Here is a 22,271-nt window from a genome sequence, read left to right as displayed (position 1 = left end):
AACTTCATTCTTCAATTCCTTAATAACCCTTGGGTGTATGCCATCAGGGCCCGGTGACTTATTGATCTTTAATTTATCAATGAGGTCTGAAACATCTTCTCTTTTAACCTCTATCTGACTTAACTCCTCGGTCAGGAGGGGCCGTTCGGGCAGCGGTATCTGCCCGAGGTCTTCTGCCGTGAAGACAGATGCAAAGAACTCATTTAATTTCTCTGCCATCTCTAAGTCTCCTTTTATCTCCCCTTTCCCTCCCTCACCATCCAGAGGGCCAACCGCTTCTCTGGCGGGTTTCCTGCTTCTAACATATTTGAAGAAGCTTTTATTATTCCCCTTAATGTTGCTGGCCATGCGTTCCTCATAGTCTCGCTTGGCCTCCCCTATCACCTTCTTACATTTCTTTTGCCACAGTTTATGTTCCTTTTTATTCTCTTCATTAGGGCAAGACTTCCATTTATGGAAGGAAGCTTCCTTGCCCTTCACAGCCTCTCTAACTTGGCTGGTTAGCCATGCGGGCACTCTCTTGGATTTAGTGGAACCCTTCTTTCTTTGCGGTATACACCTCTGCTGGGCCTCTATTACTGTTGTTTTAAGCAGCCTCCATGCACTTTGGAGAGATTGGACTCTTTTTACCCTCCCTTTCAACCTCCTCCTAACCAGCCTCCTCATTTGAGGGAAGTCCGCCCGTCGGAAGTCAAGGGTTTTTGTTAGAGATTTGCCTGGTATTCTTCCCCCAACGTGCACGTCAAAACGGATCGCAGCATGATCACTATTCCCCAATGGCTCAGTAACGTTTACATCTCTAACCAGGTCCTGCGTACCGCACAAAATTAAATCCAGAGTCACCTGTCCTCTGGTGGGCTCCGTGACTAGCTGATCTAAGCCACAGTCATTTAGCACGTCAAGAAATCCGGTTTCCTTATCGTGACCAGAACACAAATTGACCCAGTCAATATGAGGATAATTGAAGTGACATTAATTGAAGTGACAATATGACATTAATTGAAGTGACAATATGAGTGACATTTGACTACCTGACATTTGAAATGGCATATAAAATCAGAAAGAAATGTCCAGTTCAGTGGGTCTAGAAGGCAACTGGCCAGACTTCCTGTCATTTCTGCTTCCCCTTTTTCTCAAGATGCTTAAAGATGCAGGTCTTGGATGTAGCGACTGGGAATGTGTCTTGTTGTGCCGACAACATTTCCTTCCCTAAGAGCTTCCTCGCTTCACAAAATGTCCAGAATAGTTTGTAAAGAAACTTGGCGCATCCACGTCTCTGTCTTCTGAGTGCCTGTCCACGCCTGCCTCAGTATCCAACAAGGCATGGTTTCCAGTGCAGGGAATGCGTCCTCCAGAAATGCTGCATGCTGCTAACTTCCTTTCGTTTAGGCAAATATTATCCAAGCCCTAAAGAACATCTTGCAGAGAAATGTACAGTCTTGCAGTTCAAGCTGGTCAGGTTTTTGTGAAGACTGGGATTTCACTGTGGTTGGGAAGATGATGATGTCTAACTGCAGGCATTTCTCAAAGGATCTTACTTTTCATTATCTTCTCTTTGCAGGAGATCTTTGGCTACAAAACACAAACCTTCCGGAAGGCCCTGTGCATCGCTGGGCACATCCTGTCCTGTGGTGCCCTCCTGCTTGTCTTTTACTGGAAGCCGGCGTGGGACGTGTGGGCAAACTGTGTGCCCTGCGACTTGCAGGAGGCAGACATCATATTGCTCAGAACCACAGTAGGGGGACCTTTCATTTTCTTAACAGCTTCCTAAAAAGAGCATGCCATGGAGCTGGGTCTCCCACAACACAAGACCTTTATTTGGTGTTGCAAAGTTAACAACAAGCTATTTTCACCTGTCAGATGCATCCCATCATGGTGAGGACTGAGATGTTCCAGATCCTGGAATTGCACTGAAACTCTCAGCCAAGAGCTGGTAAATCTCAGCCCTAGCATGTGTAGATCTTGACTTTGGAAGGCCTGTTCCACTTGCAGAATAAAGGGATGATTGCAGAGACACACCACTTGGGCTTCTTGTGTTCAGATCCCCACTGTCTGCCTTTTGAACTTTTCCTTTTATTTTTTAAGTTCAGGTTTAATTTTAAGTTCCATTTTGAGAAGAGGCTGAGACTAAATCTGGAAATTATCAGTAGATTAGCTTGGGGGGAGTGGCGGCTGCAGCAGTAGCAGTGCAGTCGGAGACATGCAAGGCCTGTCTTGGAAAAGGCTGTGCCCCAGTCAGATATGAGGCAAGGTGCTCCAGGGCCAGTGCTGGACTTCTTGATCCGCTGGGACCTTGCCCCTGCTGGGGCTCCATGGCAATCCTTTTGCACTCCTGCAGTAGCTTTTGCTTTTCTTTCTCCAGGATGAATTTAACATCTTTTCCTGGAAGAAGGTGATCTGGATCTCTCTGTCTGCGCTGGATCATTCTGTCACTGCTGAGGAGGGCTCCCTCCTGAACAAAGTGATAATGAAACCAGAGTTAAAAGTAAGTGGCGATGCAGATGCCCTGGACTTCGTTCCTAGTGTGTGTGACACACACGCGCTGGGAGGTTGCCAGGAATCCCCAGTGTCCAACAGGTGCAGCTGCTGCTGCTTCTGTGGCTTGAGCACCTTGACTTGCTCCCTGCTAGTGGCGAGGTGGTCCTGTACTGTGACCAGGAGTCAGACCGATGACTTTCAGGCACTTCAAGGAGGCTGTGGCCAGTCCAGACTCCCCTGCAAATGGAGGCAGGACAAAAGGTCAAGCACATCACGGTATCCAGCCTTTATGAGCTTGTCCAGGTTCACAGACAGTCCACTTGTGTTGGGGGAGGGGGGTGGCAGATGGAGCAACTGTGGCCTTCATGCTTGATGCTTGATGAAGTTTTCCAGAGGCATCTGCTTGGCAGCTTGGTGGATTAGGTGGGCCCTTTGTGGCCTGATCCAGCAGCTGGAGGGGCTCTTCCAATGTCCTTACAGAATACAAGTGGATTGTCCAAGGTCGCAAACAGAGGAGAAGCAGTCTGAGCCCCAAACCTCAAGCCCTTCACATTAATTCCTCTTCAGCTGAATTTACCCAAAAGCATTCCAGCTCCTCGCAGCCCCTTCAAATCAATTCCTCATGCATGCAGATGCCGGCCAATGAATCCTCCTTAGGTAAATCGAGCCCTGAACATTTGTTGGTCATGTGGAAAAGGAAGACCAGTTCCCCTGATTGTCCTCTGACCTCCAACCCAGCTGCTGCACCCCAGTCCTCTCTTCTCCAGCAACAGGGACAGGAAAGGCACTGGCACTCTCAGAGCCCCACCTTCCTCCACCTTGCCCCAGATCAGTCTGCTCTTCTTGTAGACTCTTCTGCTGTACTGGCACACTGTCCTGACCACCTTCACAGGGCTAAACGCCTCCAGAAGTAACCATGCTGGGATTGTTTTTAAATCCAAAAGTAATTCAAACAAGTAGGCTTGGGTCTTTCTTCTCCCCCCCTCCCCCAACCATAGCTTGGTGGTTCAGTGCCCCTCAAAAGGAGCTGCTGCCATTCCTACAGCAATGCCTGGCCCGGGTCAGGGCCAGGCCTCTGTGCTTTCAGCTGGTTGGTGTGAACTGGAGGAGGGACGTGATTGAGAACATTCTTCAAGGGATGTATTGGAGGGGAGCTCAAATAATAGATCCTTTGAGCAAATCTTGTATATTACTCATGACTTACCATATAAGCAGAGGGAAAAGGCAGTTTGCAGCCAGGAACAAGCAGCCTAATCCTCTCATATGAGGGCACCATCAAAGCCACATCCAAAAGGCAGTTAGAAAAATTGGCTTCTGCTAGAAAGCAGCTCTAGCAGCAGAGCTCAGAGGGTGACCTGCCCGAATGCCTCGGCATTTTATGGCGGCCAGCACTAGCAAGGCAGCCTGCAACTCCTAGTGATTCCCCCCCCCCCCAGAATACTGTTCTACCGTGCAGAGTTGTTGTTTCCAGGTTCCTGGAGACAATGAGGTCACCTCTCCTCCTTCATGAATTTGTCCACTCCAATTTTTAGGCCGTCACCACATTCTGATGTAGGGAGTTCCACCGACAAATTCTGCACCACTTGAAGACCGTCCTGACCTTCCTGTCTGGAAGCTTCATTGAGTGACCTGAGTTTTAGTATGAGGGAGGGAGATAAGCGTCTTCTCTCCAGGACTGTCCTGCACACGACTTCCTGAGCCTCTGCTGATGTAGCCATGATGTCTGACCCCAGCCTGTAGTCGCGAGGGCCGAACTGCCTGTGGTGCCGAATGCTTTTTTCCCTGCCGTCCATGCGTTTGCAGGGCTGCTCATGGCTGGCGGGCAGCAGCGCAGACAGGCATTCTCTTTGGTTTGCAGGTGAGGTGCTTCCAAGTGCAGAAAATCCGCTATGCCTGGGATGGTCCTGGCAAACAGTTCCGGAAAGTTGGGTGAGTCTCCTGCTCTGCTGCCTGTTGCAAAGGAGGTCCTGTGTGCACGCAAAGCCTCTCTCATGGCGCACCATCCTGGTTCTCCTTCTTCCTTTAGAGTCCTGGAGGACGGCCACAGCTGCGCAGAGATGCACTCCAGGTTCGGATCTGGGCTGACAAGCAAAGAGCAGGATATCCGGTATGCTCTTGTGCCCACCTGGTGGGCCTGGCAATGCCAGCCCCAGACTGCTGGGGATCGTGGGGCCTGTCCCCAGTCCCCATGGGCCATGGCGCCTCCACCCACCCCAGTGGTATACTGGGAACTGCCACTGGTGCTGAGATTCCGGGATCAGCCTGAACAGGTGGGAGGGATAACATGAAAAAGATGTCAGTGGGTCATTCTGGGCAGCCTCTTGCCCGGAAGAAAGAGAGCATGTCCTCTGTCACAGGGACCTGGAAAGATTCCTTCCAAGAAGGAGAAGGTAGCTGCTCCCTCTTGCTGAATGATTCTTGGGGCAAAGGAAACCTTTCTGGAGCTCAGAGCTCCTCCTTTCAGCCTGAACTTGGCCCGCATGCGTCCTCTTCCTCTGAGCAGGAAGTAGTGAGGGGCAAATCTTGAGGGCTAGGGAAGTGCCCTCATCTCTTGACTGCTGTCTCCCTCTGGTTGATTTGCAGGAGGGCAATCTGTGGGCCAAACACCATCAATGTTGAGATAAGGCCTGTCTGGAAGCTGCTTGTCAAAGAGGTACCTGCTTGCCTGTGTCTTTTTCAGCTTTGCACTACTTTGGATCAGAGCAGTGCTAAGACTTGCTACTGGTCTGGTTCTGCCTTTTTGAATGTGCCACACACTTCAGGGGACTATTGATGTAGTTGTTAACAACCCTGCAAGGTAGGTCAGTATTATCATCCTTGTGTTGGCGGCCACCACCACAGAGCACCCACTCAACACCAGCACCAGGGGTCATCCACTAAAATTGAGTGGTGGGAGAGTCAAAACAGACCAACAGAAATATTTCCTAATAATTAATCTGTGGAACTCCTTGCCACAGGATGTGGTGATGGAACCTGGCCAAGATACCTTTAAAAGGGGATTGGACAGATTATTGGAGGAAAATCCATTACAGATTACAAGCCGTGATGACTGGTTGCAACCTCTGGGTTTCAGAGGTATGAATGCCAGTTGCAAAGGAATGGCAACAGGATGTCTGTGCCTTGCCTTGTGAGCTCCCTGAGGCATCTGTTGGGCCACTGTAAGCTGGACAGATCAACTAGGGCTCTTATGTGTGGCATCGTATCTTGTGCTTCGATGATGTCGTCATGCAAAGGTGGTGCCTGGTATATAATCTGAGCATCTCCTCTTTTTTATTTTTATGGGGGGGGGGGATTAAACAAGTTTCTAGTCCTTATGTGAGAAATGCCTGAGAATGTGCAGCCAGTGCTTGTGAAATTTTTGCAGACGGGGCTTTGTTCAGCAGAACCGAAGGGGCCCAGTCCTCGCTGCCGTGTGGCTCATTGAGCCTCTCCCTAAAAGGCTGTTCCCTCTGCCCCGGCACTTCAGCATTCTTTGGACGCAGAACTATCTTGGGGACTCATTTGTCTGGCGTATTCATTTAGTTTTAAATGTTGTGTGGAGTTTTTTGGTTTCTTTTTAACCTGTAAGGTGTCTTGAGAGTTTTAGGCTGTGAATCAGGATCAAAGCCTGGCAGTAAATCCATGCATGCAGCCCACTGCCCCTGACTTCCCTCTGTGCAGGGTATGTGTGGCAGGTGGCACAGTACTGAGTGGAGCTGGGAGGGGGCTGGGGCTTCTGTGAATACAGATTTGGCAAAGTTGCCTGGGAATGGACTGTTGCAGAGTGCCAGAGGGTGTGGTTCCTCCACCAAGCTCTTTTGCAAATGTGCCTGCGCGTCTTTGCCTTCTGCTGCTTCCTTTGTTCTTGAGCTGCTTTGAAAGCCAGGAAGGTGGCCTGCACAAACCCCATTGCAGTGAGCCAGCAGGGCACCAGATGCAGTCATGGCAGTGGGGGTTGTGTAGGAGAGCTTCCCAGTGGGTTGGGCTCCTGGATCCTTTGTTTTCAGAAACTCAGCTCTGACCCTACCTGAAAGCCTTGTTTTTGGAAGCCAGATTAACAGTTTAATCAAGGGCGATTTAGCCTGTGCCTGAGAGAACATTCTGTCTGTTCTTGAAGGGCCAGTCCAGCCACCACCAGTCATTGTTGAAGTTGCTTATGAAGATTTTCTGAACTGATTAAGGTCCGTACGTATGTCTGTTAATTAAATTAAGTTCTACTTGTAAAGAGGCCACAAAATCTCGCAGTCTTTTTATGAAGCCATCAAAGCAAAAAATCCTAGGCTTGAGGAAAAGGAGTTCTCTTGTGTTGGGCCGGGGACCTTGTGGCTTTTTGAAATAGCACTCAGATCCAAGAGCGAGAAAAATGAGGCCAAGCAGCACTGACTCTGTTTTCTTGATTTCCATACTTCTGCTGTACCGTCCATGTGACCAGTGTAAGATGACAAGTCCCTGCTCTGGGGGAGTTTGTAGTATAAAACCAGCCCGGGAAGCCCCAGAGCAAAGGGAAGGGGTGGAGAAGACCCAGAGAATACACATGGGATGAATTTTAGCTCTATGTTTTTGGTTCCAGTCAAGCGTGAGGCTTTTCTGCCCAGCAGCTCCCTAAGGTGGCTTCAGTTTCTGAAAGTACAGAGACATTACCTCAATGAAACATGCTTGTTACATGCTGTTCGTCTCATACAGAAGATCACTGCCTGTCCCCCTCCCCAACTGCAGTGCTGAGATCTCCATTTTACCTGTTGCGTTCACTGTCTCTGCGTGACTTGAAAAGCCATGCAGGGGCCTGTCCTGAACGTGCTGGAGAAAGCCAGGGTGTCCTCCACAGCAATGACTCCAGAATGAGAGTTGCCAATACTTTCCCAGAGATCTTGGGGAGGGAACCGAACACGGGAGAATGACACTTCAGGCCGCTTGCACTAACAATAAGAACATAAGAACAGCCCCACTGGATCAGGCCATAGGCCCATCTAGTCCAGCTTCCTGTATCTCACAGCGACCCACCAATGCCCCAGGGAGCACACCAGATAACAAGAGACCTCATCCTGGTGCTCTCCCCTACATCTGGCATTCTGACTTAACCCATTCCTAAAATCAGGAGGTTGCGCATACACATCATGGCTTGTACCCCATAATGGATTTTTCCTCCAGAAACTCATCCAATCCCCTTTTAAAGGCGTCTAGGCTAGACGCCAGCACCACATCCTGTGGCAAGGAATTCCACAGACCGACCACGCGCTGAGTAAAGAAATATTTTCTTTTGTCTGTCCTAACCCGCCCAACACTCAATTTTAGTGGATGTCCCCTGGTTCTGGTATTATGTGAGAGTGTAAAGAGCATCTCCCTATCCACTCTGTCCATCCCCTGCATAATTTTGTATGTCTCAATCATGTCCCCCCTCAGGCGTCTCTTTTCTAGGCTGAAGAGGCCCAAACGCCGTAGCCTTTCCTCATAAGGAAGGTGCCCCAGCCCCGTAATCATCTTAGTCGCTCTCTTTTGCACCTTTTCCATTTCCACTATATCTTTTTTGAGATGCGGCGACCAGAACTGGACACAATACTCCAGGTGTGGCCTTACCATAGATTTGTACAACGGCATTATAATACTAACCGTTTTGTTCTCAATACCCTTCCTAATGATCCCAAGCATAGAATTGGCCTTCTTCACTGCCGCCGCACATTGGGTCGACACTTTCATCGACCTGTCCACCACCACCCCAAGATCTCTCTCCTGATCTGTCACAGACAGCTCAGAACCCATCAGCCTATATCTAAAGTTTTGATTTTTTGCCCCAATGTGCATGACTTTACACTTACTGACATTGAAGCGCATCTGCCATTTTGCTGCCCATTCTGCCAGTCTGGAGAGATCCTTCTGGAGCTCCTCACAATCACTTCTGGTCTTTACCACTCGGAAAAGTTTGGTGTCGTCTGCAAACTTAGCCACTTCACTGCTCAACCCTGTCTCCAGGTCATTTATGAAGAGGTTGAAAAGCACCGGTCCCAGGACAGATCCTTGGGGCACACCGCTTTTCACCTCTCTCCATTGTGAAAATTGCCCATTGACACCCACTCTCTGCTTCCTGGCCTCCAACCAGTTCTCAATCCAGGAGAGGACCTGTCCTCTAATTCCCTGACTGTGGAGTTTTTTCAGTAGCCTTTGGTGAGGGACCGTGTCAAACGCCTTCTGAAAGTCCAGATATATAATGTCCACGGGTTCTCCTGCATCCACATGCCTGTTGACCTTTTCAAAGAATTCTATAAGGTTGGTGAGGCAAGACTTACCCTTACAGAAGCCATGCTGACTCTCCCTCAGCAAGGCCTGTTCGTCTATGTGTTTTGAGATCCTATCTTTGATGAGGCATTCCACCATCTTACCCGGTATGGATGTTAGGCTGACCGGCCTATAGTTTCCCGGGTCCCCCCTCTTTCCCTTTTTAAAAATAGGCATGACATTTGCTATCCTCCAATCTTCTGGTACCGTGGCCTTTTTGAGGGACAAGTTGCATACCTTAGTCAAGAGATCTGCAACTTCATTCTTCAATTCCTTAATAACCCTTGGGTGTATGCCATCAGGGCCCGGTGACTTATTGATCTTTAATTTATCAATGAGGTCTGAAACATCTTCTCTTTTAACCTCTATCTGACTTAACTCCTCGGTCAGGAGGGGCCGTTCGGGCAGCGGTATCTGCCCGAGGTCTTCTGCCGTGAAGACAGATGCAAAGAACTCATTTAATTTCTCTGCCATCTCTAAGTCTCCTTTTATCTCCCCTTTCCCTCCCTCACCATCCAGAGGGCCAACTGCTTCTCTGGCGGGTTTCCTGCTTCTAACATATTTGAAGAAGCTTTTATTATTCCCCTTAATGTTGCTGGCCATGCGTTCCTCATAGTCTCGCTTGGCCTCCCCTATCACCTTCTTACATTTCTTTTGCCACAGTTTATGTTCCTTTTTATTCTCTTCATTAGGGCAAGACTTCCATTTACGGAAGGAAGCTTCCTTGCCCTTCACAGCCTCTCTAACTTGGCTGGTTAGCCATGCGGGCACTCTCCTGGATTTAGTGGAACCCTTCTTTCTTTGCGGTATACACCTCTGCTGGGCCTCTATTACTGTTGTTTTAAGCAGCCTCCATGCACTCTGGAGAGACTGGACTCTTTTTACCCTCCCTTTCAACCTCCTTCTAACCAGCCTCCTCATTTGAGGGAAGTCCGCCCGTCGGAAGTCAAGGGTTTTTGTTAGAGATTTGCCTGGTATTCTTCCCCCAACGTGCACATCAAAACAGATCGCAGCATGATCACTGTTCCCCAATGGCTCAGTAACATTTACATCTCTAACCAGGTCCTGCGTACCGCACAAAATTAAATCCAGAGCCACCTGTCCTCTGGTGGGCTCCATGACTAGCTGATCTAAGCCACAGTCATTTAGCACGTCAAGAAATCCGGTTTCCTTATCGTGACCAGAACACAAATTGACCCAGTCAATATGAGGATAATTGAAGTCCCCCATGATTACAACCCTGTCCTTCCTTGTCACCTCCCTGATCTGTTTCCTCATTTCAAGGTCCCCATCAGATTTCTGGTCTGGAGGACGATAGCACACCCCCAGTATTACATCGCTGCACAAGCCTGGTAATTTAACCCACAGAGATTCTACGGTGGAGTCGGTCCCACCTTCAATCTCTACTTTGCTGGATTCTATCCCTTCCTTAACATAAAGGGCCACCCCACCTCCAACACGCCCCTGCCTGTCCCTCCTGTAGAGTTTATATCCCGGGATTGCGGTATCCCACTGATTCTCCGCATTCCACCAGGTTTCCGTTATGCCCACTATGTCAATATTTTCCCTTGTCACCAGACATTCCAGTTCTCCCACCTTTGCTCGTAGACTTCGGGCATTCGCATAAAAGCATTTATACACGGAATGCCCCAGGATGGGCTGCTTATTCGCTCCTTTGTCCCCGCATCCTCTCATTGTGCCAAACCGTCTATCACATCCCATCTCCCTACCTTTCCCAATTTCTTCTCCTACCCTGCCTTTGTCTTGTTGTTCTCTAACCTCCCCATCCTCATCCCATAGGGATGAGGAGTCCCGAACCGGATGCCCCTCGGCTCCTGTCGGCCTTCCCCCAGGGATCAGTTTAAAAGCTGCTCTGCCACCTTTTTAATGTTATGCGCCAGCAGTCTGGTTCCATTCTGGTTCAAATGGAGCCCGTCCCTCTTGTACAGGCCCCGCTTGTCCCAAAACGTTCCCCAGTGCCTAACGAATCTAAACCCCTCCTCCCTACACCACCGTCTCATCCACGCATTGAGACCCCTGATCTCCGCCTGCCTAGCTGGCCCTGCGCGTGGAACAGGTAGCACTTCAGAGAACGCTACCTTTGAGGTCCTGGCTTTCAGCTTCCTGCCTAAAAGCCTAAATTTGGCCTCCAGGACCTCCCAGCTACACTTGCCCACGTCGTTGGTGCCGACATGCACCACAGCCGCTACCTCTCCCCCAGCACTGTCTACTAGCCTGTCTAGACGAGAAGTGATGTCCGCAACCTTCGCACCAGGCAGGCAAGTCACCATGCGGTCCTCACATCCGTCGCAAACCCCCCTCTCTATGTTTCTAATAATTGAATCCCCCACTACAAGAAGCCCCCGACCCCCCTCCCGCCGAGGAGTATCCCGAGTGCGCTCGGATACGGGCCCATCCCCTGGAGAAGGGATCCCCCCTAGGGGATTGTTTCCCTCCTCTCCAGGATGACGTCCTCCAGTCCCGAGACTTCCCACCCGGGCAGCCGAGGAGCTGCACACCTGAGGTTGGGACGAAGCCTGATCGTCCCCAGAAGTCTCCCCACGGTCCTCCTCTGGCTGCCTGCGCTTCTCCAGGTCGGCCACCAAGGCTTCAAGGGAGCAGACGCGTTCCCTGAGAGCCTGGAGCTCCTTGCAATGTTGTGCAAGGTCTTCCCCAGTGGCAAACATAGGGATGAAATGAGGACAGAGGTTACCAGGGACAAGTAGCAGAAAGCAGGGAGTGACCCTCTTGCATCTTGGGCAATGTGGAGTACATGTTAGGGCATCTGGGGAGATCCAGCAGCCAACAAACTAATTTGGTGGCCTTCAGCCAATCTCCATCTCTCAGTCTTGCCTCCCCCCCCCCCACAGGCTGAGATTATGTCTGCTGCCCTTAGTTCTGTGGAGGAGGGGTGGCGTGTCAAATACCACCTATCAGAATGCTTTCCTTTTCCACAGTGACCCAGCCCGTGATCAGGTAAGGTGCTGGTAGGGAACTCTTCAGATTTCAGACCTTGTTGAATAAGCGAACGCTTCTTGCCAGGGTGTTGTAGCTTCCAAGAAATGCACACCCTTCCCCAGTCAATTCCTCCAGACATTTAGTGGTAAAATACCAGGACCGCAAATTCTTTGCACCCCCCCCCCCGGGTAAGAATGCAGTTTTTGTTTGAGACCTGTGAATTCTGTCCCAAGAGCTACCGTTTGTCTGAACCAGCACCATGTCATTTGGAATGCTTTGCAGTGCGTGCAGTGAGTAGACTGTGTCTGGCACTCTGGGGGCTTCTAGGGTTGGAGTTGGTTATGACTATTACTACTGCATGGAATATTGACGTGCCTGTTTTCAGCTGAGGTCAGAGGGCAGTTGACGTATCCAAACCAAGGACACCAGCAACGCTGGCAGCCCCTTTCCTGAACTGAGTCTTGCCAGTTGTCACTGGGGCCAGTGCTGCAGAGGTCTGTATGCTGGCAGGAATCCAGCCCTTCCTGAGAGGCTGAGGAAGCCTGGAGGCGCTGAAATCCAGGACCATCCCTTGGCCCCTTGTCTGTGGAACAGGCGCTTCTGGCCCCCTTTCCCCTTTATGCTGCTCCACCCGCCAGCATCTTTCTTTTTGTTGATGTTGTTGCTGAGCATGTGTACTTGAATTTGCAGAAACATAACATGCATTATGCACAACTTGCCTGTATTTGAACTACTGACTGGCCTATACTTGAGCCCAGTCTTTCATTCAGGACTCTTTTCTTGTTGTTTTCTTTTTTTATTTAAGTATCACTTTTCATTTTTTGCTGATTCTGCTGGCTGCTGTGTGTAAGACTGGGTGGCTCACAGCTTAATCTTACCTGCAGTTACTACTGCATCCTGGAGCCACCTCCACTTCCATCTAAGGTTGAACCAGACAGAGCAGAACTGCTTGATCCCTCTAGCAGTGGTAGAAGCAGGGCTTCACAATCATGCAGAATACTCTACAAGGCCATGCACCACTGCCTTACCTAGAAATGCACTACCCTAGATATACAAGCCACAGCCACAAATCATTATTGGCATTCCTTATTCTGCTATGTCTTTAGTCAATCCCTTGCCCCTGTGTGTTGATTTCATGGGCTTGCTCTTTTATTTTGTGGATCTAATTGATAGCATGTAATCCAAGTTGGAGATCCCTTATGATACCAAAAAGCACAGCATACGAATATAAATAAATAAGAGCTCAGTTCTATCCAACTTTCTCTTTTGGGCTGTAGTTCTGCATGCATCGGGCCAGGCTGTCAGTCTTCTGCCGTGGAGAACTTTCGCCCTCAGCCCAGTCCTCAGTAGAAGCTCTTCCCCAGACTTGCTACACTCGTTTGTGTTTGTGTGTGTGTGTGCGCGCGCGCACAGTCAGCCTCTTTAGGCAAGCAGGTGGCATTTATGGGGGAGGATCGTGCGAGGAAGCGACATCTGACTTTCTGACTGTGCATGACGTCCTGTCCTTCTCTGCCCCAACAGGTCCTCAGCCCCTTCTACATCTTTCAGGTCTTCAGTGTCTGCCTGTGGCTTGCTGAGAATTACGTGGAGTACTCCGTGGCCATCATCCTCATGTCTCTCACTTCCATCTCTCTTGCGGTTTATGACCTCAGGAAGGTGAGGAGCCTGGGAGGGAGAGATCTCTTTGCAGCATCAGCCTCAGGCACTGTGCAGAGTTTGTTGATTTGATTTATATGCCACCTTTCTCCCCGAAGGCCCCCCAAAGTGGCTTACAGCAATATTAACAAACATATCTCAATATAAAACACATAAAGACATAAAACACATATAAGCACAATATTTAAAAACCAACCAGTGACAAGCAGCAACTGTAAAGGTCTTAAAATATCAAATAATTAATAAAAGCCACCAAACACCACCCTGCAACCAGTAGACATGCCCCTAAAAGTACCCTGCTGGGTTCAGAAGGCTTTTTGAAAGAGGACCGTCTCCAGGCCTTTCCAGAAGCTTTCTAAAGAAGGAGCTGCTCTCAGTGTGTGGGGTGGGTGGGGGGAAATTCCATAGGACAGGCCCAATTTCTCTCTCAGTAGAGTCACATATAGAAGGGAACTGGCTGGGTCAGTGTTCCAATAGTTGTTGCATCTGTTTCTTGATCTCTTGCTTTCCTTAACTTTCCTTACCTGATCCTGGGGCTGCAGGCAGGTTACTGTGAAAACTGGCCCAAAACAGATGGGTCCAAAATTCCACACGCCCCTCCATGCCTGCAGCCTGACGCCAGCCCTTCTGAAACATCCTTGCACTGATGCACCAGTTGTGATTCTGGAAAGTTTAAAGAATCTTACGATACTAGAGTGGCCATTCAGAATGCCAGGTGGCCATCCCTGAAAGGTGTGTGTATGTGTGTGTGAGTTCTTCAGGAAGCCTCTGAGCTGAGCATCTGCTGCATTTCTCTTGCAATTCACTGGCATTTTGGTTTATGCAAGTTGCATAAGAGGCCTAATTAGCATCAATAAAAGTAACAATTGCACTTTGGAACATTCAAAATACTTCTGTCTGTCTGTCTTTCTCTCTCTCTCTCTCAAACACACACACACAAACATACTTTGAAGAGAGAGAGTACGTACATAAGAACATAAGAACATAAGAACAGCCCCACTAGATCAGGCCATAGGCCCATCTAGTCCAGCTTCCTGTATCTCACAGCGGCCCACCAAATGCCCCAGGGAGCACACCAGATAACAAGAGACCTCATCCTGGTGCCCTCCCTTGCATCTGGCATTCTGACATAGCCCATTTCTAAAATCAGGAGGTTGTACATACACATCATGGCTTGTAACCCATAATGGATTTTTCCTCCAGAAACTTGTCCAATCCCCTTTTAAAGGCATCTAGGCTAGACGCCAGCACCACATCCTGTGGCAAGGAGTTCCACAGACTGACCACATGCTGAGTAAAGAAATATTTTCTTTTGTCTGTCCTAACCCGCCCAACACTCAATTTTAGTGGATGTCCCCTGGTTCTGGTATTATGTGAGAGTGTAAAGAGCATCTCCCTATCCACTCTGTCCATTCCCTGCATAATTTTGTATGTCTCAATCATGTCCCCCCTCAGGCGTCTCTTTTCTAGGCTGAAGAGGCCCAAACGCCGTAGCCTTTCCTCATAAGGAAGGTGCCCCAGCCCCGTAATCTTCTTAGTCACTCTCTTTTGCACCTTTTCCATTTCCACTATGTCTTTTTTGAGATGCGGCGACCAGAACTGGACACAATACTCCAGGTGTGGCCTTACCATAGATTTGTACAACGGCATTATAATACTAACCGTTTTGTTCTCAATACCTTTTCTAATGATCCCAAGCATAGAATTGGCCTTCTTCACTGCCGCCGCACATTGGGTCGACACTTTCATCGACCTGTCCACCACCACCCCAAGATCTCTCTCCTGATCTGTCACAGACAGCTCAGAACCCATCAGCCTATATCTAAAGTTTTGATTTTTTGCCCCAATGTGCACGACTTTACACTTACTGACATTGAAGCGCATCTGCCATTTTGCTGCCCATTCTGCCAGTCTGGAGAGATCCTTCTGGAGCTCCTCACAATCACTTCTGGTCTTTACCACTTGGAAAAGTTTGGTGTCATCTGCAAACTTAGCCACTTCACTGCTCAACCCTGTCTCCAGGTCATTTATGAAGAGGTTGAAAAGCACCGGTCCCAGGACAGTTCCTTGGGGCACACCGCTTTTCACCTCTCTCCATTGTGAAAATTGCCCATTGATACCCACTCTCTGCTTCCTGGCCTCCAACCAGTTCTCAATCCAGGAGAGGACCTGTCCTCTAATTCCCTGACTGTGGAGTTTTTTCAGTAGCCTTTGGTGAGGGACCGTGTCAAACGCCTTCTGAAAGTCCAGATATATAATGTCCATGGGTTCTCCCGCATCCACATGCCTGTTGACCTTTTCAAAGAATTCTATAAGGTTTGTGAGGCAAGACTTATCCTTACAGAAGCCATGCTGACTCTCCCTCAGCAAGGACTGTTTGTCTATGTGTTTTGAGATCCTATCTTTGATGAGGCATTCCACCATCTTACTCGGTATGGATGTTAGGCTGACCGGCCTATAGTTTCTCGGGTCCCCCCTCTTTCCCTTTTTAAAAATAAGCGTGACATTTGCTATCCTCCAATCTTCTGGCACCATGGCCGTTTTGAGGGACAAGTTGCATACCTTAGTCAAGAGGTCTGCAACTTCATTCTTCAATTCCTTAATAACTCTTGGGTGGATGCCATCAGGGCCCGGTGACTTATTGATCTTAAATTTATCCATGAGGTCTGAAACATCTTCTCTTTTAACCTCTATCTGACTTAACTCCTCGGTTAGGAGGGACCGTTCGGGCAGAACGTACATACAGAGAGATGCTCTTTTCCCTCTCACTTAACACCAGAACCAGAGGACATCCACTAAAACTGAATGTTGGGAGGGTTAGGACAGACAGAAGAAAATAATTTCTTTACCCAGCGTGTAGTTAGTCTGTGGAACTCCTTGCCACAGGATGTGGTGATGGCATCTGGCCTAGATGCCTTTAAGAGGAGACAGGACAAATTACTGGAGGAAAAGTCCATCACAGGTTACAGGCCATGATAGGTATGTGCAAGCTCCTGATCTTAGAAGTGGGTTACCTCAGAATGCCGGATGCAGGGGAGGGCACCAGGATGCAGTTTGTGTCTTGTTGTCTTGAGTGTTCCCTGCAGCCTTTGCTGGATTAGATGGGCTTTTCTTATGTTCTGAGAGAGAGAGAGAGAGAGAGGGAGGGAGAGACTTGTTCTATTGTAGTTGTAGTTATAGGAATCCTAGAACATAATAAGAACATAAGAACAGCCCCACTGGATCAGGCCATAGGCCCATCTAGTCCAGCTTCCTGTATCTCACAGCGGCCCACCAAATGCCCCAGGGAGCACACCAGATAACAAGAGACCTCATCCTGGTGCTCTCCCCTACATCTGGCATTCTGACTTAACCCATTCCTAAAATCAGGAGGTTGCGCATACACATCATGGCTTGTACCCCATAATGGATTTTTCCTCCAGAAACTCGTCCAATCCCCTTTTAAAGGCGTCTAGGCTAGACGCCAGCACCACATCCTGTGGCAAGGAGTTCCACAGACCGACCACGCGCTGAGTAAAGAAATATTTTCTTTTGTCTGTCCTAACCCGCCCAACACTCAATTTGAGTGGATGTCCCCTGGTTCTGGTATTATGTGAGAGTGTAAAGAGCATCTCCCTATCCACTCTGTCCATCCCCTGCATAATTTTGTGTCTCAATCATGTCCCCCCTCAAGCGTCTCTTTTCTAGGCTGAAGAGGCCCAAACGCCGTAGCCTTTCCTCATAAGGAAGGTGCCCCAGCCCCGTAATCATCTTAGTCGCTCTCTTTTGCACCTTTTCCATTTCCACTATGTCTTTTTTGAGATGCGGCGACCAGAACTGGACACAATACTCCAGGTGTGACCTTACCATAGATTTGTACAACGGCATTATAATACTAACCGTTTTGTTCTCAATACCCTTCCTAATGATCCCAAGCATAGAATTGGCCTTCTTCACTGCTGCCGCACATTGGGTCGACACTTTCATCGACCTGTCCACCACCACCCCAAGATCTCTCTCCTGATCTGTCACAGACAGCTCAGAACCCATCAGCCTATATCTAAAGTTTTGATTTTTTGCCCCAATGTGCATGACTTTACACTTACTGACATTGAAGCGCATCTGCCATTTTGCTGCCCATTCTGCCAGTCTGGAGAGATCCTTCTGGAGCTCCTCACAATCACTTCTGGTCTTTACCACTCGGAAAAGTTTGGTGCCGAATGCAAACTTAGCCACTTCACTGCTCAACCCTGTCTCCAGGTCATTTATGAAGAGGTTGAAAAGCACCGGTCCCAGGACAGATCCTTGGGGCACACCGCTTTTCACCTCTCTCCATTGTGAAAATTGCCCACTGACACCCACTCTCTGCTTCCTGGCCTTCAACCAGTTCTCAATCCCTGAGAGGACCTGTCCTCTAATTCCCTGACTGTGGAGTTTTTGCAGTAGCCTTTGGTGAGGGACCGTGTCAAACGCCTTCTGAAAGTCCAGATATATAATGTCCACGGGTTCTCCCGCATCCACATGCCTGTTGACCTTTTCAAAGAATTCTATAAGGTTCGTGAGGCAAGACTTACCCTTACAGAAGCCATGCTGACTCTCCCTCAGCAAGGCCTGTTCGTCTATGTGTTTTGAGATCCTATCTTTGATGAGGCATTCCACCATCTTACCCGGTATGGATGTTAGGCTGACCGGCCTATAGTTTCCCGGGTCCCCCCTCTTTCCCTTTTTAAAAATAGGCGTGACATTTGCTATCCTCCAATCTTCTGGCACCGTGGCCGTTTTGAGGGACAAGTTGCATACCTTAGTCAAGAGATCAGCAACTTCATTCTTCAATTCCTTAATAACTCTTGGGTGGATGCCATCAGGGCCCGGTGACTTATTGATCTTTAATCCTGTAAAGTAAGTCAGTTTTGTGTCAATTATTAAAAGAATTTCTCTCTGTCTTCCTCCTTGCAGAACTCAGAGTGGCTCTTGTTAACAACGTGCTTAATACAATAGAACGCAGTAGCAATTAAAATGCAATCAAATAAAGAAACAGCAGTGTCAGAGGTGCTCAAAAAGTCCTCAGCCTCCGGGAGACGAGGGAGGGAGCACCCAGTGTCAGGCAGGAGGTTCCCTGTTGCTGCTCTTGTTTCCACACTGCAGCTGGGGAAGGTCGTGGCTGAGAGGGACCAGGGTTGCCTCAGGGCTCCTTAGGAAGATTCACGGCAGAGGAGAAATCTGAGCCGGGGATTTTCCTGGCGGTCTGCACATGCCTGATCTTGCCTGATCTCGGAAGCTAAGCAGGGTCAGGCCTGGTTAGTACTTGGATGGGAGACCGCCTGGGAATATCGGGTGCTGTAGGCTTATACCATAGTCTTTCGAGACTGAAGGTTGCCAACCTGCTGCACCTCTGTGAAGCACCTTCTTCCCAGCAGCAGCATTGGCAGCCATCCAGTCTGTTAGCCACTGCCTCGCCCTTCCCCTGCTCCCAGTCACTCCTGTGTCACCATCCCTTTGGCACCCATTCCATGTGGTCAGTGCCAAAGCAGCCGTGGATTCATTCCTATTCCACCTATTCTGCCGTAATGACTGTGCCAATCCTGCAGGGTTGGTTGTGGTGTTGTCAGTTTAATTCTGGCTCGCTGCCCCGTGAGTTGGTCATGTAAACCAGTGGGCTGGGATCCAGATCTGCTCTGTGATCTAGACAAAGGACACTCCCTGAGCTCCTGATGTTGTATGTCTGGTGGCAGAAATCTGGCCAACAGCTGTCAGTTGAAGGTGCCAGTTGCTCCCCAGGGCACTCACCTGGCTCTCTGCCTTCTTCCCTGTTCACAGCAATCAGTGAAGCTGCACCATCTGGTGGAATCCCAGAACAATGTCCTGGTCAAGATTTGCAGGAAGCAGGCAGGTGAGCCCCGGGCACGGCCCGTTTTCCAGCACCCGGAATCACTATGCAGAGGAAAGTTGTGAGGTGCCCCTTCCCCTCCGGCATGCCTTTGCTGCAGCCAATGCCTGTGCTGTGGGGATGAGTGGGTGAGGAGGTTTGCAGCAGTTTCCCTGGCTGCAGTCTGCATCTCCTGGTTGAGGACTTGTAGACAGGCCAAGACCTTCCAGTGCCTGAGGTAGCCTGCCCAGTGCTGGTGATGCCCCAGCGCCTGTTCCTCCACTCCCTGACCTGGAACAGAAGGGGGAGAACTGCGTGGAAGAGAGTGTGATAGAGAGGAACCTTCTAGCCTGCCACTCGCCTGTCCCTCTGGCATAAGCAGAGCTTAAAGTGTTTCTCTTTCTGTTTCCAGACCAGGGAGGCAGATACTGTGCAATCCTCATCAGTCAATGTGTGTGAGATTGTCACCACTGCTATTTTTATTCCTGCTTGTTCTTAATGAACGTTTATGTTCCACTTTTCAACAAAAATTTCACAGAGCGGTTGACAGATCAAATAACGGAATGGCTCCCTGTTCCAAAAGGGCTCACAGTCTGGAGAAGAAACACCAGCAGCAGCCACTAGAAGAGACACTGTGTAGAAGAGGGACAGTTCCCCCCTCCCACTGCAAAATGCAAGAGGGGCATGACTTGGAAAAGGGTGTCTCTGCCCAGCTGGGGTGGGGTGGGGGGTGGTCCAGGAGGAGGCAGCATTGACGCCAGTGGGGGATAGGGTTGGGCAGAAAGTCTGTGAATTGAATTGCTCTCCTGGGTTGTGGGGATCATGTGGTATAAGTCGTTGAGGAGATGTCCAGTAAGCGCTTCTTGGTCTTGAGTCTGGTCATGGCAGGGACGTGGCAAATGGTCCCGTTCCTTGGTTTGGTGTCTTTGTGCAGCAGCTTGCTTTCCTTCTTCTGCTCTTAGCAGATTCTTGTTTTGGGATGGCTTTGCTTGTCAACCCATCAATTTGACTGAGTTTAACAGAAAACAGAAATATGATGTAAGATTTTTGCCTCTGAACATGTTCTCGCAGTCCCTTTGGGAATGACAAAATATGTGGAGGCCTGCAAAGTCAGATAAAATGACAGAGGGAACGTGGCGAAGGTGTTCTGCTGTCATGGATTCACAGGTTCTCCAGCCACACAAAGTGAGTCTCTTGTAAGGCGAGCGTAAGGCCTCCCGACACCAGGAGCTTCCTGGGAAAAAGTAGGAGTGAGCAAGTTCCAGATTGACACCTTTGTGCATGAAACATAGAGGCCCAAACTTACCATTTGGAGGGGGGGGGGCTTTAAGATTCCGCCTGGATCCCACACTCTTTTTGCACACCAGCAGGTTTCCAAGAGCTGGAGTCACGTCACCTGGTGCCAGGAGACACACTGGTCCTGGAAGGTGGCAAAACCGTCTTGCCTTGTGACGCCCTCCTGATCAGTGGCCAGTGCGTGGTGAATGAAGGCATGCTGACAGGTGAGGAGCAGGTGCCCAGACCAGACTGCTCTGTATCTTTAGGCCTTTATAGCCCCTCCTCCTCAGGAAGAAGTCAGAGCAGCAGCAGAGCAACAAAACCGTTTTCCAGCCAATGCAGAACAAGCCAAACGGACAAAAATACAGACAATCCAGACAAGAGAGAACTTTTTTTGAAGAAGGCCAAATGATCAGAAAACTGTGAAGGCAGAAAACGTGGTGACAAGAGAGAGAGCGCAAAGGGGCCAGCTGCACGTCCAGAACGTTCCTCTGTGCAGGTCCACCCCAAACAGGCCCTTACCTGAGTCCCACAAAAGGCTTCCTTTGCAATGGCCGCTAGGGCCCTGGACTGGGTTGCTGCTGCTTATGGGCTCTGCCTTGCACAGCAAACAGGGCAGGCCAGAGGTGTCTGCCAGGAGCCCCTTTTAGCAACCGACAAGCAGGCATTGATTGTGACACAGGAACGTTTGACCCTGAGATCTGGGGACAAAGAACCGCTGTCTTTAACGTAGCCTGGTCTCTTCCAGGGGAAAGCATTCCTGTTGTAAAGAACTGCCTGCCGCAAGATGGTGGTGACACTCAGCCTTGGCATAGAAGCTGCGCAGAGGACCCCAAGAGGCACCTCCTGTTCTGTGGCACAGAGATCATCCAGGCCAAGGGAGACAGTGAGGGGCCAGCGAAGGCTGTTGTTCTGCAGACTGGTGGGTGACTGAACCCTGTGGGGAGCTGGGTGCCTGGTGGAGGGAGGCACACAGTGGGAGGGGGAGGACCCATACATACCTTTCCTGATTTCTTGCCCCACCACATGCTTCCCAAATGCCTGTACCAAGAAGGACCTTGAAGATGGCCTCTTTGCTGGGGTCCCTTCACAGCCTCTGCCATCCACTGAGGTGGGGGGTGGGGCTCCGTGCAGTGCTTTCATGGTGCCAGCCTTGAACTGGGAGGGAACTTGGCATGTTCAGCCTGGAGAAGGGAAGGCTGAGAGGGGATATGAGGGCTCTCTTCAAATACCTGAAGGGCTGTCACACGGAAGAAGGCTCAGCTGTCTCCGAAAGCAGTACTAGAACCAGTGGGTACAAACCAAGAGGGGAGATTTCGATTAGACAGCAGGAAAAAAATTCCTGATGGTTGGGGCAGTTCAGCAGTGGCACAGATTGCCAGGAGAGGTGCTGGACTGTCCCTCACTGGAGATATACAAGCAGAGGCTCAACAAGCACCTGTTGGAGAAGCTCTAAGAGGATTTCCTGCCTCAGGCAGGGGGTTGGACTAGATGACCTATTAGGCCCTTTCCAACTCTATGATTATCTGATTCTTTATAGGGGGTGACTTGGTGGCCATTCCCCGCCTTGGAAAGCCCTGGCCAAGAGACTGACCAGGGGACTGTGGCACCCTGGTTGCAAGATGGAGCTGTGCAGTGTTGACCCTGCCATGAGCTCCACTGAGGCAGCCTTAGGCAAGCTGCTCCTCAGTCTGGGGGCCCCCAACCACAGTGTTTCTGTCATGAAGGAGAGCTGTGTGTTCTTGGAGAAACATGGAGATCCTTTGCTTGTCTGTCAGCATTGTATGGATTGCAACAAGATAAAAGG

General features: G+C 49.7%; 1 protein-coding gene across 1 annotated transcript in view; it reads left to right on the top strand.

Annotated features, from left to right (window-relative positions):
• Window positions 1-22,271, top strand: part of ATP13A4 (ATPase 13A4) — a 59,547-nt gene that overhangs the window by 11,270 nt on the left and 26,006 nt on the right. Inside the window, exons 2-10 of the mRNA XM_066621589.1 lie at window positions 1,562-1,735; window positions 2,363-2,485; window positions 4,337-4,407; window positions 4,505-4,585; window positions 5,062-5,131; window positions 13,207-13,341; window positions 19,138-19,210; window positions 20,557-20,688; window positions 21,213-21,386. Of these exons, the coding sequence (XP_066477686.1) occupies window positions 1,562-1,735; window positions 2,363-2,485; window positions 4,337-4,407; window positions 4,505-4,585; window positions 5,062-5,131; window positions 13,207-13,341; window positions 19,138-19,210; window positions 20,557-20,688; window positions 21,213-21,386 (1,033 nt within the window). The remainder of the gene's footprint in view (window positions 1-1,561; window positions 1,736-2,362; window positions 2,486-4,336; window positions 4,408-4,504; window positions 4,586-5,061; window positions 5,132-13,206; window positions 13,342-19,137; window positions 19,211-20,556; window positions 20,689-21,212; window positions 21,387-22,271) is intronic.

Source organism: Tiliqua scincoides, chromosome 3, assembly GCF_035046505.1.
Source record: "Tiliqua scincoides isolate rTilSci1 chromosome 3, rTilSci1.hap2, whole genome shotgun sequence".
NCBI classification, from domain to species: domain Eukaryota; kingdom Metazoa; phylum Chordata; class Lepidosauria; order Squamata; family Scincidae; genus Tiliqua; species Tiliqua scincoides.
This window is presented reverse-complemented; position numbering and strand designations above follow the sequence as displayed.